At 34.0% G+C, this 13,113-nt stretch overlaps 2 protein-coding genes across 3 annotated transcripts in view; one reads left to right on the top strand and one right to left on the bottom strand.

The window, feature by feature from the left end:
- The window catches only part of LOC140742647 (cyclin-dependent kinase-like 4), a 40,104-nt gene extending 36,947 nt beyond the window's left edge, over nucleotides 1-3,157 (bottom strand). For both annotated transcript variants that reach the window (XM_073073593.1, XM_073073592.1), the window contains exon 1: nucleotides 2,896-3,157. In XM_073073593.1, the coding sequence (XP_072929694.1) occupies nucleotides 2,896-3,026 (131 nt within the window). In that variant the 5' untranslated portion in view covers nucleotides 3,027-3,157. The remainder of the gene's footprint in view (nucleotides 1-2,895) is intronic.
- A 5,400-nt stretch (nucleotides 3,158-8,557) lies between these two features.
- LOC140742651 (cell growth regulator with RING finger domain protein 1) overlaps nucleotides 8,558-13,113 on the top strand; it is a 41,947-nt gene continuing 37,391 nt past the window's right edge. Inside the window, exon 1 of the mRNA XM_073073601.1 lies at nucleotides 8,558-9,011. Coding sequence (XP_072929702.1) covers nucleotides 8,911-9,011 — 101 coding nt within the window. The 5' untranslated portion in view covers nucleotides 8,558-8,910. The remainder of the gene's footprint in view (nucleotides 9,012-13,113) is intronic.

The raw sequence follows: 13,113 nt of genomic DNA, 5'->3' as shown, positions 1-13,113 counted from the left end.
AATTGTGGGAGTAAGTAATATAGACTATAATTTTAATATATCGAGATTTTGTTTTTATAATACTTAATAATCAAAGATATTATTCTTATGCTTTATAATGTTATTTAGATTTTTTTTAAATGATTAAACCAATTAGGCAGATGGGCTACCTAAGTAGATAGTAATTATATGTATGGACATTTGCAACACCAAATGAGTTGCCAATGCATTTCAGGCTTAAAGGGAGCTTTATTTTAAGAGCCCTTTTTATCTTAAGAGGAAATTAATTCACACATCTTAAACTTGCAAGAGTCCAATTGATATGGATCGTGGACGGGACTTAATTATTCGGCGAATGGTACGATGAAGGAAGTATTATATAAGAACCACTTAAGTAGATGTAGGTAGGTAGGAAGTAGATGTGGTAAGGGAGACAGACTTTTCCGAGGCGTCCAGCTTAGTCCTCAGAGGTAGCGGCGCATCTGTGGCCGACCTCAGGTGGGAATATCTAATCCTATCTGGGGTTGATAACATATGTCCATGGGCGGCAGTAGCCACTTACCATCAGGTGGACTGTATGCTCGTCTGCTACTCCTATATTATAAAAAAAAGATCAAATAATATATATTTACATAATAATACTATTTATTACATTCAACATAGAGGATAGCACAATATAATGTAGGTGATTGTACGCTATACATTTTAGTTTTATTAAATTAGAAATGCAAACTTAACCTTTAATATAAAATGTCATTGCTTAAATAGGTACCTACTTAGCCTTACAGTTTACTCTATTGTAAATAATCCAATTGTGTATTGTAATAGCAAATTATACTAAGAAGATAAGAGTAGAGCTCGTAAATACCTAATCTGGGAATATAGAAAGATACCTCGCTAGGATAGGTGGATTTTCAGACATATTTATAGAAATAATCTTCTAAATGCAACTTCCACTTCTCAGCCGCTGTTGACATATTATGATTCCTATGATTTGTCAGGTGATAACAGATATTGCCATATGAAATCAGTTTATTTTTCTATTCGTTCTCAAGTTGCCGACAGAATGCCACTACTAATGTTTTGTAAAGAAAACATACTAATGTTTCATCAGTCGACCAGAGAATACGCTTAAGTTTGGAATATGGTAGAGCCGTATAGGTTAAGATTCTAGAGGCACCACCGCCATACTCATTAACACCGTTGTTAAGCGCGTTTTCTTTCATAAGTATAAAGGAGAGACACATTCACAATCTAAGGAACGAGATTTACCAATTCATGATGTTATAATATAGTTTCTTTGGGTTAGGTAGGTACCTACTTCATAAAAATATGTCAGCCACAGTTTAACAGCTTTTATTATAGGTACATCTAAACCGTAAACCGTACGGACTATTATCTTAACACAAAAACTACAAGTTAAAAAAAAACGGAAATCGGGGTCGCGAAATATCTTCACATACTAACGGGGTAGCGCCACGAAAAGATTGACAAACATTGGCCTAGAAGTACACAACAAGGGGTACACCCTTTGCCTACACGCGCACACATGAGGATCGAAGTTATTCTATCTATACATAATTCATAGTTATTGACATTGGAATAGGCGGAATATAATCTCCGCCAAGTCGAGCCAAAAGAAGCGGCACGGCCGTACCATATATTGTTTACTACTTTACAATGACATAATATAATTTTTTATGTAAATAAATTATTACGCATGAATAATACCTATAACAGACAGATTAAATGTTATTAATAGCTATGTAATAAATAAACAAAATTAATTTCCTCTGGTAAAATATTTATTTAAGATGTCCAATATTTTTAATACAAGATGACGTCATTTAAAATTTATCATGGTCCGTAAATTTAAAAATACTAAATGACCAGGAATTGATAACCTTAGTAATAAATAATACTTAAAAATATACCTTGACAAAATTTAAATTATATTTAAGTTGTGTTTATCAATTAATTATGCTTATACGAAGTAAACAAGGTAGTTTAATAAATTGATAATTTAAATCCAAAATTATTGAATTAACTTTTTTAAGTACTTCATTTAACACGTGTTCAATATTAATAAGACAATATTTATTTAATAAAAATGTATAAGTCTAGAAGACAATACAAGTCTGTGGTCTTAGTATAATGTAACATGCTGATACAGTAATCTGAAAGAAACATCTTTAATGAACCCCAGATACAACTAGAGTTCTAAGATCCGCTAAAGATTGCTACCCGTAAGGAATATTTAAGTAGGAATACCTTTTTACCACGCTTTTGTTAGCTTGACCTGTGTGAATGTATATAACGGAATCTTTAAACTCGATTTTTATCCACTTTGAACGGTCTGAATAATTTAAAACTTTGAATACTTATCAAGAGCTTCTCATCTCGTCTTCATCATGATCGTCAGGATTAACGATTTTTCTTGTACGACTTTAGGGTGGTTTTAGAATTATTATAAATTATTAATTATAATTAGTACAATGCTTCCAGCAAGCATTTGGTTAAAGTCCCCTCTCGTACTTCACTGATCGGTTAACGCCTAAGCTTAAAATTAAATTCCTAAGTACATGTAAAAAAATAAAGATTTTAAAACTTAAATCGTTATAATTATTATAGGTAAAAACATAGATGTATTACCAAAATGTAATTGGGTAACAACATAAACCCGATTGCTTCAAATAATCATAATATGTTCAAATCCGTCAAGCCGTTTGAGCAAGGGCCATGCCAAAGAATGAGACACACATATATACATACAAACATTACCCTCCGCAATCGGGCAATAAGTAGTTACGGTACGCATTCTCCGCATACATTCTTACAAAATAAATCGGCTTATTATGCAGATTAGAATGTGAAAGGATTGCTGGTTCTGTGCTCGTTAGTAAAGGTCAAGGTTACCTCCTCGGCAGCAGCGGCAGGTTGTTGCCGAATAACCACAACCGCTTATCACCGAACCATTTCTCCATACAGGATGCCACGTTGTTCCACAGTTTGAATTTCGAACAATCCCAGAGAATAAAATCACTCATTCGCGTATCCGCTAAAAACTAAAAACTATCATTTCCCGCCAATATTTTAGAAATTTAGTTATCTGTAGCGATGTTTTAGCTTTCTTTTATTTTTTCACGTATTGTTAAGCGAGAGTGTTCTCGTGGTGAAAGCTCGGAGCCGTTTAGTTGTAGAATGGAAATATATCGATCGGCCCGTTTGTTTACAGTTTCTGTCGGGCTGTGTACATGACAACCACAGGGCTGAACATAGGTCAAAGCCGTTATGCGTCTACCTCATGTGAAATAAGTACACGAAATGTTACTAAAATATTAATTCAAATTGTAATTATTCGTTTTGTTTCCAGAAAGAATATAACCGCAAGAAAGTTTTCTAGAGATGTATAGTAGGTACGATTAATGTCGCACTATTTCACTACACAAAATTCGTGAATGAAACAGACGGGGATCGTAAATTTAGAGGCGTCAGTTTTACGATGTGACAATAATAGTTAAGTAGATAACTTCTATAGTAAATGTTTACAATTTAGTAGTTGATAAATGGGGGGAATTTCAATTCCATGAAAATTTGTAGCACACGATTGCGAAATAGTTACCTATCTACCAATTCGCTCTTGGTCATTATGGTGGTCCTAAAACCTTCACAATGCTCAATAGGGTTACAGCAATGGTCTGAAGATGAATTGATGACTTCCATCTTTGGTATTTTGTACGATTCATGCAGTTGTTACTAATTTATTATGCTCTTGGATACCATATTCTAGGTCCTTCGAGTCAAACGCAGCGAAAAATTTAAATATTTTATCCTTCTTTTAAGTTGTCACTACCCATATTATATCATAACCATGCTTTGATCTCTCATATTTATGTATGTAAAAATAATTAACACTTGCTCAGTATAACGGTAAAGAAAAACATTTGACTACAAGGATGTAGTGTAGGAAAACGCCTGAAAGTTTTTTGAAAAAAAAATCGGTTATCTATGTGGGTTTACTGACAATAATTGAACGTGACAACGTCATAAGAAAATACTGATGGAATGGTTGCATTGTTCAAAACAAAAAAAATATTTTATTTGTTTGATAAAGAGAAGGAGGTAAATGGAAATCACAACGGAATTGATCAAGTTAACAGGTGTTGAACGCTGCCGAACGCGGAGACCGATTGTGCCTCTTTGTCGCTCGTTCCGCGCTCTCGCTTGCACTTCTAGCCTCAAATGGAACGCCTCAGAGCGAGGTAACGCCGCATGAGTCATGTTTTTTGGTGCGTGTAGCCGGCTCCATCGAATTATAAGACGTTGTCACGTCAAAAAGTTATCAAAAGTGTGTGAAGTCTTCCAATTCGTACTTGGCTAACGCGGTTGAGACTATTGCCTAATCTAATGACAATAGGTAATTTGTTCACGACGATGCAAGGCAGTCGGCATGCAGATCATTAATGAAATGCAAGAACTGCTTACCGTTACAAATTATAAAACATAATTTTATTTTATATCTTAAGTACATATGCAAATAACAATTTCAGAATACTAAGCATTACGCGAATGTCTTCTATGGGAAAGTCCAGTAAGTATTAATATTGAAGGAAAATCCCAAAACAATGTATTTATTATAATAAAGTAGGTACGATATAAACCATCCGACTCGTACCGTGGCATTGAGTATACTCGTACTTATTCCTACCTGCCGTATAATCAATAGTCGTCGACGTTACACAGAAACAAAAAATGTGATTTCATAAATCAAATAAACTTTATATTCGATAAGGGGTTATCATAGCGAGGGTTCCATTCCCTTCTGGGGTTGCCAGCCGTTTCGGATTTTCCGGGACGTCTAGTTCCTAAAGAGAACTTCGTGCCACAAAATATCCTTGTTTTATTTTAAAATTATAATTATTTAAATCATATGTTTCTCCCTTAGAACAGTAATATAACATTATTTGGTTTTGCTATGAAAATGGTAAAGACAGGCTATATCTAATGCTCAAAATACTTTTTTTTTTGTTCACGAGGGGGATACCTTCAAAAGGTACCCGATGCCGTGGGAGCAACACAAGGTTATGTGGGACTCTTACCGCACTAAAACCCCCCCGGTGGCCGTCCTCAGCGATACGTAGAGGACTCCGGGATCTCCAAAGGAACTCAACCGGGGACCTCTTAGAGCATTGCCCCGTCGGGCTCCGCCCAGGTGAGCTTCGAACGCACCGTCTGGTGCGTACGACGGTATGCGACCACACAAACCGCCGGCCTTCCCGGGACCGTTGGCCGGGCGGTTCGAGCTCCCACTCTTGCCACCCACGACCCCAGAAGCCCCCTTTTAGTCGCCTCTTACGACAGGCAAGGGATACCGTAGCCCTATTCTTGTCCGGGAACTACAGGGATAAATGCTTAAAATACCTATCTATGTCTCTCAAATATAGTCTTGAAGGGTACAGCACATCTATCTGTACGCATAAAATAAAAATCTACAATATATAATTCCCCTAATACAAAAAATATAATGTAATGACTACTTTTTAAAATACCAAACTGTTACTTAACAAGTTCACCTTGCCCTAGTATACCATCATCACGTTATATTTAACGATCTAAATGTATAAACAAGTAAAATTAAAAGTTCTGTTTGTGCTTTAAATCTGCCAGTCATATTAATGTGTCGCGACTTTCATGCAAATATAGAGGACAGAGTTGTTTTAATATTACAGGTGGGTGTTAAATCTATCTTTGTCTTTTAGATAGATACGAGTACATGTGATAAGCCTCCATAGTTTCAATATAATTCAAAAAGTCCTACGTCTGATGCAGAGCAGTGGCTGATACCGGCTAATGATGAAACATTAGTATGTAAAGGTGAAGATGAAGGTGGTAGAACCCTTTGTGGTTCGAATCCGACGGCACCACCGCCACACCTATTTCTTCCTTATAACAACAGCGTTAAGCGCTGCTGTGTTCTGGTTTGAAGGGTGTGGTAAGGGAGACATACTCTTCCGAGGCGTTCCAGCTTAGTCCTCAGGGACAGAACAGGAGCACTACTTATCTTACCGCTGAAGGTTCATCTTAAGGACTAATTTAAGGAACATGTTACGTTTTAACAGACGCCTTACCACGTCCTTCTAATTTGAAAACAGCAGTTAATTACAATTGGCGTATGGCGAAAAAAGGGTTGGGGATATTACCGCCAAAGTCGTTACATGTTACATTATAAATTAGCAATGATTGAAAGGATCAATTTTAAAGTATGATCACTGCTATGGGTTTTTGAAAAAAAAAACAATTGATTATGAAAAATATTTTCAGTGACCTTTCGATCTTCAGAGTTACTTATAGTTTATTAACTTCAATACCCGTTTTCAATAAGTACATAATTATAATAATTGGGCATTTCACAAAATACCCAAATATATTTTAGGCATCTACTCTATTATGTAGGTCCACCTAGACAAGATAAGGCAGACTCGGGCTACCCATTATCTGAAATAAATTTCGCATGAGGATTTGCGACGTCAGAGGAATCGTCAATGTATCACCGGTTAAAAGTGCTCTCTCTACATTTTTGTTCAAGAGCCTCAGAGCTCTTTTTTTATTTTTTTATTTTTATATTATAAGAGTAGCAGACGAGCATGCAGTCCACCTGATGGTAAGTGGCTACTGCCGCCCATGGAAATCTGTAATAAACCCCAGATAGGATTAGATATTCCTACCTGAGGTCGGCCACAGATGCGCCGCTACCCCTGAGGACTAAGCTGGAATGCCTCGGAAAAGTCTTTGTCCCTTACCACACACTTCAAACCGGAACACAGCAGCACCTAACACTGCAGTTATTAGCAGAGCCGGATTAACCTTAAGGCAGAGTAGGCCTAGGGGCCCAGGATTGACAGGGGCCCACTGCAGACTCCGTACTAACACGCAGCCAAACCCGCGTTGAGCACGCATAGAGCCTGCGTATGTCTGAACCCGCCCTTAGGACGTCATCCATGCCTATATCGGGAATTGTATTCAGGAATGTGGGTAGAAGGAAAAAAAAACATTATTTAGTCAGTCAGAGTAGGTAAAGAAAAGGAGCCCGAAAATTGTATTGCCTACAGGCCCATACAGGGTTAATCCAGCTCTGGTTATTAGGTAGAAATAGGTGTGGCGGTGGTGCCGCCGGAGTCGAACCACAAAGGGTTCTACCACCTTCAAAAAAGCTCGAGGAATACTTTAGAAGAAAGTACCATAACTCACACGTTTGTGGCAAAAATAATGACCGAATTAGGTTATAGGTAATAACTCAGGATAATAAGTTAAGGATTGCAGTGTCCAGTAAAGACTATAAGATTAATTTTGTTAATTTTGGTTCACACTTAACCGAGACTAGCTAAGTAATATAACAAAACAAAAAATATTTCATGAAGTGTGTATTTATTGTGTGGCCACATATAGCTCAGACTGGCTCAGAGACAAAAGATGTCAACAAAAAGAAAATTGTTCTTACACATGTACTTATAATGCACTCAGACAGAACTCAGGAGATAAGGAAGGTGTGACAAAGCAGAATCTTGTATCTCTTTCTTACTTGCGCAATTTCCGTACGATTATATGTCATGTTTGTTATCTCTCTTGCTCTGTCTCGGTGCGTTTGCCCCTGTTTATGAAGGTCCCTTTAGGTTAATGTTGCCAGCCTTGTAAAATATACCAAATATAATGGGAAACTAGATGCTATAAATATAACTTCGGAATGTTCTAAAGACCTTATTGCGTTTGACAACTGAGTGGTTGTATTGGGTATGTCCAAAGTAAAGGAGATTGGGAAAATTTTTATATTGTCAAGACACAGCGCGGCCACTTATGAAACTTGTGGATTAATTCTTGAAAATTGGTAGGCTTAATGTATGAAATATGAAAATACAAAATAATACGAATTATAAAATGCTCAATACATGAGAACAATTTTAAGGTATTTGACGTCTACTATTTTTTCAACTAGAATAGATAGCCAATTCCGAAAGTATAATAAATATAGAATCCTTATGCCATCCCTGCTTATCTGCTATGCATATCTGCTTATTCGCGCCAAATTTACCCTGTATATTCGTAATATACATACAAGTAAAGTAAAGTAAAGTAGGTAAAGTTACATTACTTTTCATGGCCGCTATAAAATGTTGACTAAGTTAAATCTGCCCTGTCTATTACACAAAATAGTGAGTTCATAAGTATTCCAAAGGAAAATTGTAAAATAAAAGAAGAAATATAATAATGTGTCATTATTACTTGCATAAAGATTTAAAATAATTAGGTATTTTATTAAGTGGTATTTTATTATTTTACAGTTTACTTTTGGTCATACGGAACAAGCAAAGATCGAGCTTAACATACAAATACTATTTTAAATAACGCTAACTAACACACAAAAATTTGTTTGGATAATATCATACAATTATTAATCATTAAATGTTACAAATTACCTCATTTATAAATTAATTGACTTAAATAAATAATCGTATTTTATAGCAACGTGGGAAATTTGAACGTTTCACATATAGCAACCCAGCCATCATGGCTCGTTCCGATCATTCAATTTTCATTTTCACTCTGTCAAAATAATTCGAACGGTACGGTGTGACGGCTATTTTAGTCGATCAATGATTATGTTTTTGTTGTGACCATACGTCTAACGAAAACACCTTTTCATTAGTTATTCGCAAGGCTAAAGTGACAGTATCTCGGTGTAATTGCGTAAAATTGAGCAAGACCGTCGATATTTTGACGAAATAGCCGCATTCGCGAAATAACATTCGGCAATGCGTGTATTAGTGATGGGAATTCGGTGCGGTGTGTGTGAAGTGAACTGATGGTGATAGCGAACTTTTCCCGTACTTTCTCGTGTTTTGTTTTTGTTGTGTGATAAACACGTTTCGAAGCAAAATGGGGTCTGGTAATCTTATGACAATGGCAGAACTGATGAACATTTTCGTGATGATTGCGGCTCTCATAGCGCTCTTCATAATGCTAGTCATACTTTTAAGGTAAGAGAAAGATTTCAATTACCATATTATGTCAGGTCGTGTGACAAAAGTGGCACAGCCGCACTGCCCACGTAGTGTTATTGTTATAAATAGATAATTTATAGATAATACTCAGTCGTTTCTCTAACTGTTTTTATGGAAAAAAGAAATGATGTGGCTTACTATTTTAAGTGGTCTTGAAATAAATGTTGGCTACATTTATGAAAAGTATCATGGAAATTCTGCAGCTAACAGCAACTATTTTCATTAAAGTGGAGAGTGTTTTTGATCTATCTAAAGTTTGTGAACAGGTAATTATTTTCCTCATTTTTATGTACTATTATTTATAGATATTTGCTTAAAGATTTTTCAGGGTCAGTAACTTCACTTTGTCTTAGTAAACTCTAGGCATTCAGATAAATTATGTTACTTAGTCTGTACTTAAGGAACAACTCTATTTACCTCAAGAATGATCTGATACTATGTAGGACCATCCCACAGTGCTGATAATACATTAGACAGTACCTTGACATTGCATGTTCTTAAAAGCAGTGGCCAACTAACCAGGTGGCCTCACCGGGCACTATTTACTTATAAGTATAAAAAAGGCTTTTAAACAATAATGAGAAGTGGGGAAGCTGTTATGCCAGTAAACATATTGTTTTTATATGTTTGGTCACGGATATTCTTGTATTGTGACCGGGGGAACACATGTGCTACCATTCTGGCTAAATCTTCATTAGCACACTTCACACATCTATGAGGATATCATATAGAACTGTCTGACATTATGTTGTCCTTACCATATAAAATGTTTTTCTTCACCATTGATATAATAATCGCTAAAATTCTGATGTGACTGAAATACCAATTGAACTGAAATAAAAATTAAACCTACACCTCTTGATTTTTTATTTTTACTGCAAAATTTTATATAAGAGTTGTTTTCTCTAGTAACATCATAATGACTTAGGCATCAATCTTAAAAAGTAAAATAAAAACTTTTAACTTTCTAATAATGAAAGAGTTACTAGAATCATTCAGTGTTTTAGGTGTTAACTAATTATTATTAGTCTTGTATCAACTTGAGCTATTAATAACATTATTATTGTTAACTATTAATTAAACATTTAATAGCATATTAACTGTATAATATTTCCTGTTTGGTGTTCCATTAGCTTCAATTATCAGACAAAGTTTCATTGTCTTTATTACATAACACCGCTATCAATAATATTACAGGTATTTTAATTGATAACATTGTAATCACATTATGTTGGTAATAATATTACTTAATTTTCTTTGTTATACATCAAAGAAATAATTCTAATCTAATTGCTATTTCATCATCATCATCATCTTACACACTTTGTTAAGCATTGGTTTCTTCGCCCTATTACCACATTTTTCCAGCATTTATGGCTTCTTATAAATTACCATTTTAAGTTCATGAGTTTTTATCATAGAAAAAAATGTGAATTATCATTTAAATTAAACCTTTTACAGTTTATTTTAGTACTTGTTGTTTTAATGTTTAATAAACGTATCAATATAATTGTTATGTTTTTTTTCATTGTTTATTTATTGTTTGTTTATCTTTGTTAAGCCATTATCATATCAATATGTCAATTATAATATTTGTTAATATTACTAATTTCTACATTGAAGACCTTGTTTTTATGTATAATGGCCTTTAATGAGTACAGTGGGTTTCCTAAGATTTTAGGCTGTAATCCACCGCGCTAGCCAAATGCACATTGGTAAACATCATACAAACTAGAGAAAAGAGTTAAGAGAATGTCTTTGGCATCATTAAGCAAGTGATATTTATACTATGTATTTCCATTTCTTTATTTTCTCGATGACAGTTCTTTGTAGTGTTGTGACCAAATAAGCAATGATATCAATAACTTATAATAAATGTTGAGGAGAGCTCATCAAGTGACAGTGACAATTCATAATTTTTTTATTAAAATAAATAAATAAAGATTACCTGTTGTAATAATTATTTCGTTTCATTGTCGAGTACCTACTTATTTTACAACAGCTTTGAAAATTTTAAAGAAGTAGGCATTATCAATCAAAAATTTATATGTGTAACATCTTGGAATGAAATATAATATTATAAGTATATGTAATATAATATTATACTTAATAAATTTGTACAAAATGTACAATATGTGTAGCACATCACTACCTGTTCATGGAGTACAGTATTATCTGTATGACATTTTAATATAAACAACACAAAATTACATGGGCGTTGATGTGTCATTGAAAAAATAAAGAAATGGAAATAGTATAATTTCTAATATACACATAACATTAAGTCCGAGGTATGCCTAGTATATGAAGCTTGGACCCTTCAAATTTCTAACCACTAAGCAATCACTAGTTTATAATGTACTAGCTGACCCGGCAAACTTTGTACCGCCTCAAAATCTATTTATCAAATATATTTCATATAAGATATAGCCTATGTTACTCGTGGATAATGTAGCTTTCGAATGGTGAAAGAATTTTTAAAACCGGTCCAGTAGTTTTTGAGTCTATTTATTACAATCAAACAAACACAAAGGTTTCCTCTTTATAATATTAGTATAGAAAAATTCAGATCTGCTTATATTCTAAAAGAAGTAGATGTATGTAGAGAACATATTATGTTTCTGCTTCTAGTTTGTATTTTATATTTCCATTTGACATTGAATTAATTTACGAAATTGGTTTTATGTTGAAGTGAAGATCATATTCACGCAAATTATGTAGCATGCCAATTAAGTTTTTATGTGAGTAGTATGTTTTTATTTTAAAATGCATAATTACAAGTATATGCACTATACATAGATTAGTAAAGATACTTCGCCGCCTTGAAATTGAATGAACCCACAAATGGCTTATTATCGTTAGTTCTTTTTTTGAATTCTTGACAAATAAAAACATTTTTAGAGAAAATTTACGAATAAATAACTAATACTGCGTAATTTACATGAATTTACATAATAAATAAATAATTATTTCAAATATTTTAGGGATATTTTAGCACGGAGACGTGGCAAAACTTTTTTACGCAAGTATTTCAATCCTCAAAACTGGGCACATTTTCTAGTTAGGAGTGAGTAATTTTTACTAATCTATGGCATTATAAGGCAGTCCTTATATCTACAGACATTAAATGTGTAGAACGAGGTAGACTAGATTTTTTTTTTTATTTTGACAGACAACCGATGTCCCTTATGATAAATACAAACATTATGTTTTTAAATAGTGAATTGTATAAGAAAATACTGTGTCTGCTATGGCATCCATCTGACATATTATGTTTGTAGTATTCTGGAGTTCTGGACATATACATGAACTCTTATTAAGAAATATTCGAATTTCGATTACAACTAAAACATTTTAATCCAAAGATTTAAATTTAAAAAATATTGCATTCCCACTTGTTCAAAACACATTTGCACGATTCATTCCAATTAATCCCGTGGAAGAACTTTTGATTAACTAAGTTTGGAGTAAGCTAAATGCTAACATAAACTTTAATCGAATTTATACTAAACTTCTTTGAAACACTTAAGATTCGTACTGATGAAAAAGTTTGCTATTAAAGTAAGATTGATTAATGTAAAATAAGTTTGAAGTAAGTACACTAAACGGTAACTTAAATTTAAATTAAATACATAAACTAAATCTTAACTTAACCTTTCTGAAATAGTTTTAAGATCCATTCGTTCAGTAATAAAAATGTTTGCTATAAAAAATAATATTGAATGTGGGATATTTTTAGCCTCCACATTAACATTTTGCCGACATGTAGGGCTCTCGGTGGCGAGAAGAACCCTTCAGTCGAGATGAGACGTCAACGTTGCGGCTTGCTAGACTCGAGCTGGAAAAGTTCAACATTTTCAAAAATATACTTATAAGAAACGACCTTCGAACTTATAGTTCTTTGGTATAGGAAAATTGTAAGATTTATAGGCGTCAGGGGTAGCCAACTTTATTGTATCCGTACTATTTACTAATTAGACTACGTGATCGATCAATTGCAAATGCATTTCGCTGCCTGCCAAGGAATTTCAGTCGGTAAAAAAATCTAAAATTGACATCTCTGGGAATTGTCGACGAA

The sequence above is a fragment of the Epargyreus clarus genome, unplaced genomic scaffold, assembly GCF_041222505.1.
Source record: "Epargyreus clarus isolate Ecla_fem2 unplaced genomic scaffold, WU_Ecla_fem_2.2 ptg000006l, whole genome shotgun sequence".
NCBI classification, from domain to species: domain Eukaryota; kingdom Metazoa; phylum Arthropoda; class Insecta; order Lepidoptera; family Hesperiidae; genus Epargyreus; species Epargyreus clarus.
This window is presented reverse-complemented; position numbering and strand designations above follow the sequence as displayed.